The 14,111-nt window shown below is 36.0% G+C and overlaps 1 protein-coding gene and 1 pseudogene across 2 annotated transcripts; both read right to left on the bottom strand.

Annotated features, from left to right (window-relative positions):
- Nucleotides 1-1,194: 1,194 nt before the first annotated feature.
- Nucleotides 1,195-7,407, bottom strand: LOC125215494 (putative late blight resistance protein homolog R1A-10). The gene is made up of 3 exons (XM_048116922.2): nucleotides 6,844-7,407; nucleotides 1,561-3,792; nucleotides 1,195-1,472 (listed from the first exon to the last, which is right to left on the bottom strand). The coding sequence occupies exons 1-2, from the start codon at nucleotides 7,258-7,260 to the stop codon at nucleotides 1,567-1,569; spliced, it is 2,643 nt and encodes an 880-aa protein (XP_047972879.1). The 5' UTR covers nucleotides 7,261-7,407; the 3' UTR covers nucleotides 1,195-1,472; nucleotides 1,561-1,566.
- Nucleotides 7,408-9,589: 2,182 nt separating this feature from the next.
- LOC125215825 (bifunctional riboflavin kinase/FMN phosphatase-like) lies at nucleotides 9,590-13,868 on the bottom strand (annotated as a pseudogene). Its single transcript, XR_016137406.1, has 11 exons — nucleotides 13,568-13,868; nucleotides 13,069-13,255; nucleotides 12,658-12,788; nucleotides 12,500-12,569; nucleotides 12,336-12,401; nucleotides 11,866-12,020; nucleotides 11,695-11,790; nucleotides 11,456-11,607; nucleotides 11,294-11,377; nucleotides 11,107-11,224; nucleotides 9,590-10,461 (listed from the first exon to the last, which is right to left on the bottom strand). The product of XR_016137406.1 is annotated as a bifunctional riboflavin kinase/FMN phosphatase-like (transcript).
- Between the last annotated feature and the right edge of the window lie 243 nt (nucleotides 13,869-14,111).

Here is a 14,111-nt window from a genome sequence, read left to right as displayed (position 1 = left end):
TCGGCGGCCTCCGGTTCTAATTGGACCGGTTGATCGGTTCCGATTTGGAACCGGCCGATTAAGAACCAGTCGATTCCGGTTCCGAACCAGAACCAATGTGTAATTTTAATCTGATTTTTTTTATAATTTTAAATTGTTCAATACTAAAAAAATAATAATTCAACGTCTAGAAATATAACAAATAATACCTAAAAATTCAAATAAATACACAAAAAATACAAACCAGCAATACAATAATATTCATATATGGATAAGAGAGATGTTAGCAATTTTTTTAATACAAAAATAAGAATTCTAAACTTTATCAATTTAAAAAAAAAAATAGTTTTAAAATTGAATTCTATTTTCCCTTTTTTGGCTAAACAAATATGCATTGGAATTTCCAATACTAATTGTTCTTGTTGTGACTTTTTTTATTTATAACGGAACAGTTAATAATTTATTCACAAATAGATTAAAATCGTATGTTAAATGAATTGTTACATACATTTGTTATAAAATTAAATTTCTATCATATGAAATGATATTGTATATGTATAAGTTGTTTAGAAAATTTAAGACAAACTTATAATGTCATACTCATTGTAGTTAGTTCATAAAAAATGGATTAGGGAAATACTTGTAGATGCAAAGAATCACAGTTTAAACGTTTTAAACACTTCAGAAAGCAAATCTAACACTAGTTAAATCTAAAAATCATTCAATGTTTCAAATTATTTTACTTTAATTCAAAATTAATTCAATTAAATTAGATTTATTAGTATATTAAATTATAAAGAAATAAAATTAAATTATAATCTGGTTCCCGGTTAGGAACCGGTCGGTTCAGGTTCCGAATCGGAACCGGTTTTATTCAAAAAGTTGAAACCGGTACCGGGACCGGAATCGGATTTTCCGGTTCCGGTTCCTCAATTAACCGGTCGGTTCCGGTTAACCGAGAACCGTTTAAGCACCCGTACTCCATATGTCTTAATAAGTATGAAATAGTATTTGCTTTTTTTTTATTGTATGCAGTGTTTGTGAGTTAATAATATATGAAAAAGTAAAAATGATATTACTTTTATTTTTAAAAAATGTTTTATTTTTAATAGAAAAATAAAAAAAAATATTTCATTTTTAATGGAACACATGTATTAGATTTGGAATATAAGACTATAATTCTAATTCTACATTTACACTTCCATGCACTAGACAAAGCAAAAGAAATTGAAATTTGAATAAGAAACGAATTCACACCGAAATTGTACAAACTTTTGTCTCATGAAAACTTTAGTCCAAATTTACAACAATTAATTACATCATATCAGCATCACTTCTGAAACACATGATATGACATAATAAACAATGATTATTCAACACAATCACTAAATACTTTAGGATTGCAATACTTTGTTGATCAAGATAACTTATTAATACATTCAAGTGAAGAAGACTCAAGCCAGACTGCAGCAACTAGTCATGTAGTGGTACCCCTGCAAACATCAAAAATTGATATGAACATATACTACTATCAAATACTAGTATAATTTATAGGTGTTGATAGTTGGAAAGGAATGTGACCTGTGATCAATCAGTAGGAGGGAAAATGGAGAGTTTGAATGCATAGCCTTGTGGCTGTGTCGTCGCCTTCTTCGCCTCGTGTATCCTCCTGGCAGACGCAGCCGCAGATTTGCAGTAGACCAACTCCACCATTTGGAGGCTTGTTAAATCAGCCAGCCCAATTGGAATTCCGAGAAGCTTCTCACAGTTCCTGAGCACAAGGCCTCTAAGCTTCGGGAAATGATGGGATGAAGCCTTCCACACGGTTAAATCCGTCTCTCCAACATGCAAGAACTCAAGACGACGGAAACCTCCATCATCCGGCTTCCAAGTGTTCCCCATGAACGCCTTATCTTTCAACTTAAGCACCTCGAGATTGTCCAGCATGCTGAGGGTTGACATGAGATTCCAACTGAGGTAAGTAGCAACTAGTGTGAGGCTCCTCAGCTTAGAAGGGAATTGATACGGTTGAGGAAGCGAACGCAGTTGGCCCTCTGCTGCAGCTGCTTTAGGACCTACGTCGTTTACTAGTTTCAGCTTTTCAAGATTTTTTATTTTCCCCAAACTATCAAAGGATCCAACCTTTCCTTCCAGAAACATGGCTAGTCGCCCACGAATGCCCAGTTTCTTCAAATTGCAAGCACGCTCGATAAGTTCGGACGTGCAACTCTCAACTGAAATTGTTCCCAGTGTTTGAAGCTCCGCGCCATATTTGCTGTCCTTACTTGGCTTGGGCAAGATAGCAGATGCATTTGTCTTGAAATGTCTTAACTGCGTCAACTTCCATATATCCACCTTGACCTCAAGAGTATTAGATGTCGTGTCGATTATGAGAGTTTGTGTGTTCCAAAGGTGGCTGAACTTCGATGCAAGAGTTGACGAATCCAAAGACAACGAAATGTACCTTGCATGAACCAACTGGTACATCTCATTGCTAATTTTGGCGAGTCTAACAGGTTTCGCTTCTAAAACTCTTAGTAATTTGAAAGCCGCGAGGAAGTCTGGAATGTTTTCCGAGGGCAAGCTACATTGTTCCTTCGAAAAACAGATAAATGAGCGAACGCGATGACCTGAAGGTTTTGAAGAGATAAATTCCGAAACCTTGGAATGAATAGAAAGACGGCGATACTTATCTAAGTCTGAACCTCCATTGCCAGACTCGATTTCCTGGAAAAAGTTTTCATTCTCATTTCTAGCTTCATCTTTGCAGAAGTTGCGCAAGGCATCATGAATACGACACGTTTTGACCTTACCATTCGGCTTAAACTTCTCAACCGTGACTAAGTTTCTACTGACAAGTTCCTCCAAATACATCTCTCCACATTCCTCTAAACTGTAGTCATTGTTTTGTTGTATGAATCCTTCTGCAATCCACATGCGGATCAATTTTGTTGCTGGAATCTTATAGTCTTCGGGAAACACGCCAAGATAGAGAAAGCATGCGCGCAAGTGGTAAGGCAATCCATCATAACTCAAGAATATAAATTTCTTTATTATTCGATCTGCAGGGTCGTTCTCTGTAAGATATGTGTTTACGCACGTGGATACTTTTTCCCATTCTTTTTTCGTTGCATCCATATCCGAGGCTGAAAGTTTCGTTGCAAGGATGCCCCCTATGACTTTTATTGCAAGCGGAAGTCCCCCACAGCTTCCTGCAATCCGTCTCCCAACATCTTCCAAGTCCGGAGGGCAATCTAGGTTGCAGAGTGCCTCCACTCGAAGCAACTCCCAACTCTCTTCTTGAGTGAAGAAACGCAACTCCTTCTGAGACTCTAGGCGACTAACATGTGCGCCAACATCCTTCTTACGACTAGTGATCAAGATTTTACCCTTTGTATTGTTCGGTGGCAAAGCAACGCTGAGTCTATCCCAATCCTCTTTACTCCGGACATCATTCAACACGATTAGAAAACTTGCTATCTCGAGATAGGAAGCAACTATTTTGGCTAGTTCCTCGTCACCTTTTCGACGTAGGTCCTCGTTTATAGTGGTGAACTCTTTAAGAATGTCTAGAAAGATGTCCTTTGCGGAGAAACTATCGGAGATAGGAAGCCATATGCGGACAGGGAACTTGTAGATGATGTCAGGATTATTGAATACTTGCAAAGCCAATGTTGTCTTGCCCAACCCAAACATGCCAACCAAAGAAACTACATCAAAATAGTTGGTTTCTTTAGTGAGATGTGCTACTAGCTCTGCTGCCACATCTGTGAAACCACCCACCACTTCTTTTTGTCTTGGCGGTCGAACCACCTATTTCAGACATCAATGCAACACGTCAAAGATCTCCGGTGCATAAATGTAATACTAAGGGGGTGTTCGGTTGGCAAGACTAAATCTCATGATTAAATATGTATCATGTTTGGTTCATAAGATTAACCACCACAACTTAATCCTAGATGGATAGTCTCATGATTATTAGTCATGGCAACCGAACGCCACCTAAGTTTATATACCGCATTAAAGTTAAGTTAGTGACAACTATATTTAGTTTAAATATCACTCCATATTAGCTACTCCATTTTGCAACATTATAACTATCAAATAATGCTTCTTTTCACTACAACAAAATCATATAAAGAGCAATATCGGTACATTTCATATCGGTACTTCGACTACATTTTTATTAATCGACTTCCATATATTTGCTTGATTATTAGTATAAAATAGATCAATCTAAACGCAATAATATGAACATAGCAAGCCATACAAATATACAAAATAGTGTTAAAAAATTGCCGAAGTATGTTCTCAATTCTAATGGTCACCCGTTAACAATTCTAATGCTTATAGCACTCTAATCCAAAATCAAGACCAAATCTCCACCCTTAGATTTTAAAATGAGTGAATGAGATTAAATCTTACGAATCTCAATAAATAGTAGACAAAATATCAACAAAAGGGTAATATATGATAATTTTCGTGAATGTTTTTTTATATCAACACAGTGTATTACAAATATCAAGTATGACATAAGAATATCAACACTAGTATAAGAAAATATCAACACATATTTATTGAGATTTTTACATGGTTTTATTGAGATTTTTACATGGTTTTGTTATAAAAATCTGGTTATCAACATTTACGAAAACTAAAATAAAAAATATCAAATTTCATCATCTGAACGTCCTCGGAACATATGCAATTGACATCTCGTTGGAATCCTTATAAAATTATCTTTTATTTGATATATTTTTTGCGAAAAAATAATTTAAATCGAGAGAGTTACGCAAATTTAAAGTTTTAAAATGATTTTAATGAGAGAGAATTGACATTAATACCTTCTAATTTTATTTATTAATTTTTTTAATTAAAAATATAATTCATCTGATATTGTTTCAACCTTTAGATCTTCTAATCTAATTACTAAGATTTAGTTTTAGTTTGGGATTGCTAATTAGTTAGTTATCGATCACTCCCGCTGTAACTAATACTAATATATAATATATTTAGCTTATTAGTAATAAATATTATGTATAAAACATAGCAATTTATATGCAATTAAATATATAAAATAAAAACATTAAAATTCAGTGAATGATAATATACAATTAAATTTAATAACTTATAAATATAATAACATTTAATAGGTGAAAAATATAATTAAATATATTATACATGAATATACTTCAAATAATATTTAAATTTCATATCAAAATATAAATAATACTAATATATAATACTTAAATGTTGATTATAAATATTAAAAATAATTAGTAGGAGTATATTGTACTGTAATTGAAGCTCTCAATAAAATGATGTACAGCCTACATGTTAAGGCTTCAATTTCCATGAGGAAAAAAAAAATCTTCTTTTCAAAATATCTTAAGAATTAAAAACTAGTCCAATTGGCCACTAACTTTCGTCCAAAGCGGTCGATTTTATCGATTCAAAACGGTATAACGATCGTTTTAATCTTTTAGAGCATGAATTGAACTTGACCAAGCACCTATTCGGAACCAAATCGGTAAAACGGTCTGGTCCGATCCGATTTTTAAACCTCCGCATTTACCAATTACCATTGTATAGTTTCTAGTAAAGAAAAATGCATGCGTTCAAATAGGTTGAATAGTATAAAGACCTATCTACCTTTATTAAATACTTATTGTCTTATTGATCTAAAAACATAAATTAAATTATAAGTAGAAATTTAATTCCCTCTCCTAGTTCTACCTAATCATCTCCCATTTACCACCCACCAATCATCTTCCCAAAATTCTCATGTCTTCCCTGAAATTGCGCCACCATATCCGTGGATGTTGCTATTGCAATTTGAAACTATCATTGTTGCACCTATTGCTACCAAGATGCATACTTCAATTATTGTTTAATAACCCCCAACAATCCACTTTATTTATCAAAATTCAAAAATATTTACCAAAATAAAAAAAGATAAAAACAAACTAATTTTTTAAAGACGAAGTATTTCAAGATATTAAACATAGATAAAACTCTAACATAAAAAATTGTGAACTACACTAATAAATGGGCGGAGCCAGCATGAACGGAGCAGGGTCAAATGCCCCGCCTCATGCCTTCAACACTATTGTATTTTTATAAATAAATTCTCAATCATAATAACAAAGTACACTAAATGCCCCTCTCAATTGTACAAAATTTTTCTATATAATTTATTTTTGTCCTTTCTCAAGTGAAATCCTAGCTCCGCCCACAGCTAAAAATACTCAAAGATGTGAATTGTAGCCATAAACTAGTAGTAGTACTAATTCACGATTGAGAGGATTCTAATTGTGAGTTACTAAAAAAAAACTTAATACTAAAAGGGTGTTCAGTTTGCAAGATTGTATTCCGGAATTAAATATGTAGTGCGTTTGGTTCATGAGATTCAATTCCGTAACTCAGTCCTAGATGTATAATCATAAGATAATTAGTCATAGCTAACTCCTTTACGGCTAAAATAACTCAAAACTTAATCCTAAATTATATATTGATATTATTTTATTTAGAAAAATCGAACACCACCTAACTAAATTTGTCTTTATTATCTCGAAATTGTAATTCACAACTGAGAACATTCCAAGTTGTAAAACTTTTTACGTTAGTGGACATTTTTAATTACTTTTGACATTTTGGACAACCACTACTATTATTATGGCAGTGAATAAAATTTGCCTTCATTATTTATCTCGAAAGTAGTATTTCCCATTTGCCATTTTTCAAGTAAACCACAGAAACTGTGTAATTTCTGGAAAAGTAGCTATAATAATTTAAATAAATTCACAAAGCACAATCATCCAAAGAAATAAAAATTAAAAGAGAAAAATAAGGTGTATAACCAACCTCAAGCTTGGCATAGCTGTCTTCATCATCAACGTTGAGGCCGGCGAAGTCTCGCCTGGCCTCCTCCACCTTGCGCTTCACCACCTCCACTTTCGGGCCAATGTCCTGGAGACTGACGGAAGGCTTCCAGAACTTGAGCAACGACGTCGTTGACTTCTTCTCCATGGCATGAGTGACAAAGGCGTCGATCGCGTCTTCCACCTCATAAACCACATCTCGAATGCTCCTCACCAGCTCTCCGGTGCTCTTGTCCTCCCTCCGCTTCTTCACAGAGTCCCTCAGGAACGCCTTGAAGACGCGGAGATCGGTCTCGAGATTCTCGATCTGCTGCTTCGAGTCGTCGGTGAGGAGATGAGAGTGGTAGAGCAGCAGATCCTTCAGGTTGTTCACTAAGAATTCTACTGCAGCATCCGCCATTTCTTTTCTTTCCTTTCTCTCTACCTATGTGTGCTTGAACACTTTTTGATTACTTGAGCTCTTTGTTTAACTATTATAATTATGGTTAACGCGTTAACTAATTTTTAAATTTTTATTCCGAAACGACGGATTAATACGTTGACTACATTTTTTTTTCTTTTAAGTCATTCCAATATAAAATTTTCAAACTACTTTTACTCTATACGTCAACTAAATATAGAGTTATATTTATGGCCGAGGAGTAATAGTAATTAAAAGTGGGATCAAGTAATGTGAGTGAAAATAAATGGGGACTTTTATTTGGGGAGAGACTAAAGTATTATTCTTCTTATAATAAGCCTTTAATTCATTCGAATTTTTTAAAATGGTTGTTAGGCTAATGTGGAGCGTAACGGATAAGTAACGTGTAATGAATAAATAAATGGGAAAGCGGGAGCCGCCCAAGATGTGTTTACAATATACAATGGAAAGTTGTTAGATGCTAATTAACTCTGCACAAATTAAAGCCACAATTAAACTAATCTGATATTGATTGGCACTCACTCCACCAGCTAACCACTTGAAGAAATTTATGTAAAATGTTTTTTGTATTTTAAAAAAATGTTACATATGCAAGTAGGCTGAATACCAAGACTTTTGCTAGATACTTACTACATTATTCGAATTCGAGATATACCCTAAAAAATAAAAGCAAATCTATTAATTACTCCATTAAAGAGAATCTAATTTGAAAGGGAGACTATTGAAAATTTGAAATATCTCCCCCACATTGGACAGAGAAGGGCAATAATTTAAGAAATCGTTGCTCAAGTTCATGAAATGGATATGGGTTGGTTTCAATAACCATCTTGAAAATGGTTAGTTGGAAATATCCTAGTAGAATTAGGTTGTTTTATGGGTTTTTAAGTTTTTGTAGAACCATTTTGTATTTAATTTGGAGCGAAAATGGGACTTGAAAGAGGATTTGTATGTCACAATGGTGCACAACCGCACGGTTCGTACAGTAGGAGGCAGCCCCACATTCACGAACCGTGTGTCCCCAAGTTAGGAGCACAAGAACCGCGCGACCCAGCCACAGTGCAACTTATGACATGAGTGCACGGCCTCTAGTAGTTGTGCTCATGTTATTATCTATTTTAACCTCCTTGCCGAGGATCCTTATATAATGGGGATCCAAGCCACCACACAAGGGGCTGAAAATTAAAATCACTTGACCATGCTTGTATAAAAGGTTGTGGCTATACATAATCCAATGAACCTTTAATTTGAAAGTGTATTGTACTACTCATCTAAATTATTGAAACAGATTTGATTGTATTTTGATACGTTCGCAACTAAATTCTCCATCCGTTACTTTAAAATGATTTTGAGTTGTATATTTTTCAAATTCCAAGTCTAGTAGTGTTAGTGAGATTATGATTTTTGGGGTCTTGCAGGATGTGGATGACTTGATGATCCGTAGGTTTCTTCGGGCTCGTGATCTCGATGTTGAGAAGGCGTCAGCTATGTTTCTAAAGTAGTTGAAATGGAGGAGAGAATCAATTCCAAGTGGCTCCATATCTCCATCCGAAATTAATCCCTAATGAACTGGCCCAAAATAAGTTATTTGTGCAAGGTCATGACAAGGCTGGACGCCCCCATCATGCTCGTTTTCGCTGCCCGCCATAAGCCTGCAAGGAGATCAAGCGTAAGCCTCTAATCTAGTTTTCTTCCTTTTGACCATAGTATCATGTTTGCATTAACTATTGTTTCCTTATTTCTGCAGGATTTGTTATTTACATTCTTGAGAAAATTTGCAGCAGGTTGGTTTTATATATTACTCAAATCTTTCTTCTTTAACTAAAACACAAAGAGAAGGGTATCTTACCAAATTCCACTTACATTTCACTTCCAAAGACCTTCGGTAAATTGAGTTGTATTTTTTTTTTCAGATTGTTTTCGTGGATGACAAAAAACTAAGACCTACCCTGCTCCAAGATATCGATGAGGATCAGCTTCCCGATTGTGTCGGAGGGCCCCTGAAGTTGGTACCCATTCAGGACTGCTGATGCTAATTCACATATATTCTTTTGCTAATATGCTTGTGATTCAGTGATTCTATATCAACTACGGCACATTGCCTCCCATATTACACAATTCTCAAGTTTAGGATAATTTTACAGCATAAAGTAAGATAAAAACATACTTACAAAACTCTCAGGATCTATTTCATAATGACATTCGAGTTCAAAAACGTGTCACACACTGCACTTCCACACTAAGTAGATTGTTTTCAGCACCTTTACAACCTAATCGATTGATTCCATAGTACACAGTTCACATATCACCACAGCATAGCTTATTTCTGAATATCATAATCTTAGAAACTGAATCTTTATAGGTGGATGAAAGAAAAAGTTACCAGAATTATTCGACAAACGTCTGAGCCTCTGTTCAGGTCAAATGAAGCACGACGGGGCAGCGTTAAGAACAAATTACAACTTACAAACGAGCATAAAAAGATAATAGAATCTTCCAGGTTCTGGCTCTTGTGTGCAGGAAATCAAAAAAGAAAGTTACTTCTCATCCAATCAGTAACTTGTTCTCATCCATGAAGGAATATGTGGGGACCTCTAGGTTGTATGGTGTGGGTCCTTTACGGATCCTACCAGATATGTCATAATGAGAGCCACGGCACGGGCAGAACCAACCACCAGTCACCAGCATTTGGCAATGGAATGCAACCCAGATGGGTACACACCCCAATAACAACAAGCCATTCAGGACTCTTTACCCTAACAGCATCCTCCTGTGGATCACGAAGGGAGCCGAGGTCAACACTGTTGGCCAAATTGATATCATCTTCAGTACAGCGCCTAATGAAAACTGGCTTTCCTCTCCACTTCACAGTAACAGTTGTCCCAGGTTCAATGCTGGATAGATCAACTTCCAGAGAAGCAAGAGCAAGGACATCTTTACTGGCAGACATGCTCAAAACAAATTTGAGTACCAAGAGACTAGCAAGTGATGCGTACACAAACCTCCCTCCTGTTAAAACAATATACGCAAAGGCATGTTTGCTAGGATCACCTGGTGGGTATCTCTCATGGTTGTGCTCATCATAGACAATCTTTGAGCTAGGATTTTTAATAGCTGCCACAGTAGGCAGATCTGAAACCAGACCAATATCGTGTCCTGGAGCAATGGCATTAGAAGCAAAGCCTGCAAAAGTTTACCAAAAGGATCATATATTGTGAGCATGTAGCAGAACAAAATCGATTTTAGAGGACCTGCTAAACGAAACCATGGCAAAACAACTATCAACACACAATGAACTTATCAACCAAATTAACAACTAAAACCCATTAAATAACAGTTAAAACCTATTATTGGAGTCTCCTGAAGAAATTATAATTGGACGGTTCAAACACATTAGTTAATTAGTAGGAGTACAAACTTATGACGTGCTTCGGATGATGAAATGAAATGAATGAGAAATAGAATGAAGACTAAAAGATGGAACCCATGGGTTGGGGAAGGAATAGCTATTCTTAATTTAGTAGAAATAATAGTTATATGCAACCCAGATTCATTTAAATATATCGTATCAAGCAAAAGAAAATAGAGGTAAAAATGATCATTTCATACTCACACTCATTTACTTTGAATTTTTGTGAATAGAATAATCAGCGCTACCACAACCGAATCGATCATGGGTTGATAGCCGAATTACAATGATTATAGTTTATTCAATATTAAGATATTCTTTAATCACAACCCCAAATAAAAATGAGTTTCTTTGAAGCATTCTTCCATCACATTTTTCGGCTTCCTGATGAATTGATGAGTGGAGTATGTGTTATGAACTTTTGAAATATGGATCATCCCTATACTTGGAGTACTGGGGAAGTTGAAGCGCTTTCTCAGCAATCTCTCCGTCCTCGTGGATCTTTGCTATCAAGCTCTCGATCGACGAGAAGTTGGTCTGTACAACGACACCATTAACGTTGGTTACATATTTTTTTTCACGTGAAGCAATGATCAGAAAACATACCTCAGGCCGTATGTAGCCGACAATAGCAAGACGTAGGTCTTCACCATAGAAATCTTCTTTAAAATCATGAAGCAACCATGGCTCCTGTAATGATTTTATAGGATAAGAATGGGAAAAGGCAAACAAAAGATTGCAGAAAAGAGCAACACGAGCACGACTCACAATTGTCTTTTCGGTGTTGTTGAAGTAAGGGTTCCAACCTATGCTCATTACCATCTTGTAAACACCTCGAGTTGCTAGTCCAGCCCAACCGAAGTAAACACCAGAAGGATGCTCCAAGAGGAGATCCGAGTAACCTTCAGTCGACAAATTAGCTGGAAGAGCAGCATAAGACCAGGTTTGTTAGACCAAACTACTCTATCAACAACCAGAGTAACTGATTCATTTGTTTGTGGAAAAACCTGTAGGAATCCCGAGAACCTTTGAACCACGGCCATAGCCCTTGATGACGGGACCACCAATGTACCATGGTTCTATTGGTAAAGTACCTTCCAACCCTGCAGTAATTGCTAAATCAACATGTAGAATATAACATGTAACAAAACAATCAAAGTCGGGAAAGAGCAGCTCACAGTCTTCAAATGCGGGTAGGCCCCACTTTTCGGGTCGCAGGTCTAGGAGGGAATTAATCACCTCATCTGCCAAGGTGAAATTATGGGATTGTTTAGGAAGTGATGGAACAGCAACCACTTCCATTCCAGCAGCCTTACCAGCAGCAACACCAGGCCTATAAATAATACATGAAATAATAATAGCATTGTAATTTTATTAAATTTACACAAATTTACAATATGTTTTTAGGAAAAAAGCGTGTACATGTGTAAAAATATAAGAAATTCATTCTACAAAGTGGTTGGCACCATTTCTGGTCCTTAAAGCTTTGTGAAATAACATATCTGGCTAGCAAGCAATGTTTTCCATGGGAAAATAACATATTCAATGTACGCAGAAGAAAAATCCAAGTACCACAAATCTCAAAATATCAACTTGCTCAAAGTATTACTGTCAACCCATTGCAACATAGTACTTCACTTATACTTACAGTGAATCTTCAATGACAAGACAACTTGCAACTTCTACCCCCAGCCTCTTAGCAGCTTCAATATATCTGCAACGATGAACCACAAAATCATATGGCCATTAATGCTTTCTTTCTTGAAAGAAGCGTCCAAAGTAGCAAGATAAAGTAGGTTTAACCAATCTTACATCTCAGGAGATGGCTTCGTGCAAGTGACTTCATCACCACCTAAAATGACAGAGAACGATTCTTTCCAGCCTACAAGATTTTAACGCCACATGAAATGCAGATGAAAACCATACACATCAGTGATGTGGGTGCAGAAATCAGATTCACATCCAAGTACCATGATGATAAGAAATCTTAGTTTCAATATTTTCCTTTGAGGAATTTGAAGCCAAGCCCATCAACAGACCATGACTCCTCAAATGGTTAATTAACCTGTTGGCGCCAGGTTGGGCTTTGATGCTGCACCACCTAATATGAAATTAAAATAACAATTAGGTAGTCCTCACCAAGAAAAGAAGGTTCATATTGCCAATAACATAATTGAAACATACTAGTATAACACTTGATAACTTCAAGGAAAACTAATGAGAGAAAATGATAACCGTGCCAACATGTTCCTAAAGTAAATTATCCCCATAGGCAAAGATGGCACAATTTACTGAATCAACAAGTGTGCCTCTTCTTCTCAAACCTTAATTGTGCAAAGTTTAGGTAAGAAAACATGAAATATAAATAAGAGGAGCATTACTTCTCGGAGAACATTGGAGAAAGTTCTGATAAAAGCTCATTTGTAGTTATGGGAAGTTCATAATCTTCAACAATAGCAGTTGCAGCTTCATAGGGTGTCTTTCCAACAACTCTGTCAGATCTTCTTCCATCCCATTGCTTTCCATACTTTACCAAGTAAGCTTTCAAGACATCGTGCACAATGGCGTCTGATATATATGAAATTAAAATAAGTAACACTTGAGGACACAACATAAAGGCTTATAAAGTTCATCCAGCACCCACATTGAGTGAGTTTTTTCATAACTAGAAGTTAGCATAAGGCACTAAGAGTAAGAAATGAGAGTTAATTATGTGTGAAGTAAACATTGTAGTAAATCTATGGTCATATACTAAGTATGAGTTGGCAATCTATTTGTACAGAAGGACTGGTAAAAGTACTTCCCTTTAATCATTGAAGAAATTATTATAATCGCATTGATATAAATAAAAGATCTGTAGAAAAGAGATATAAACACCACCTGTATTAAGAAGTGTTCCATCCAAATCAAGGATAACGCAGGAAGCGAGGTTTGTCATTGGCATAACATGAATGAATAGCACACCAGAGTAGAGTGATGAAAATAATCCTGCTGCACAAACAAGTCAAAGAAGAAGTGTTGGACCCAAATATGACAGTGCAGTGGTTAATCAAGCGGGAATTGAGGAAAGCAGAAAAGAAATAAGTCAATAATAAACTCAATAATATTAGTAATAAACATCGATTAATCAATTTGGGCGAGATGTGGAGATTTTGGGGAATATCGGTGTCGAATTGAACACACTTTGATCAAACTAAATTAATAAAACAACCCAGGGCACACCTTGATGCTGCGGGTGGCGAAGGAGGCGGGTTGGAGACGAATGTGCAGCTGTGGCGCCGCATTCTTATTTTATATTTGGCTTACTTCAGTTTGGGAATATCTCCCGGAAACGAGAGAATTCGGAAAAAGATATTAATTTCGCTGACCATTCGAAATGAGAGATTAATTTCGCTCACCTTTTAAAATATGAGTCCGAGGCATG

This window comes from Salvia hispanica, chromosome 3 (genome assembly GCF_029641045.1).
Source record: "Salvia hispanica isolate PSC_SH4W2 chromosome 3, Shi_PSC_v1, whole genome shotgun sequence".
Taxonomy (NCBI): Eukaryota; Viridiplantae; Streptophyta; class Magnoliopsida; order Lamiales; family Lamiaceae; genus Salvia; species Salvia hispanica.
Note: the sequence above shows the minus strand (reverse complement) of the source record. Positions and strands in the feature narration are given on the sequence as shown.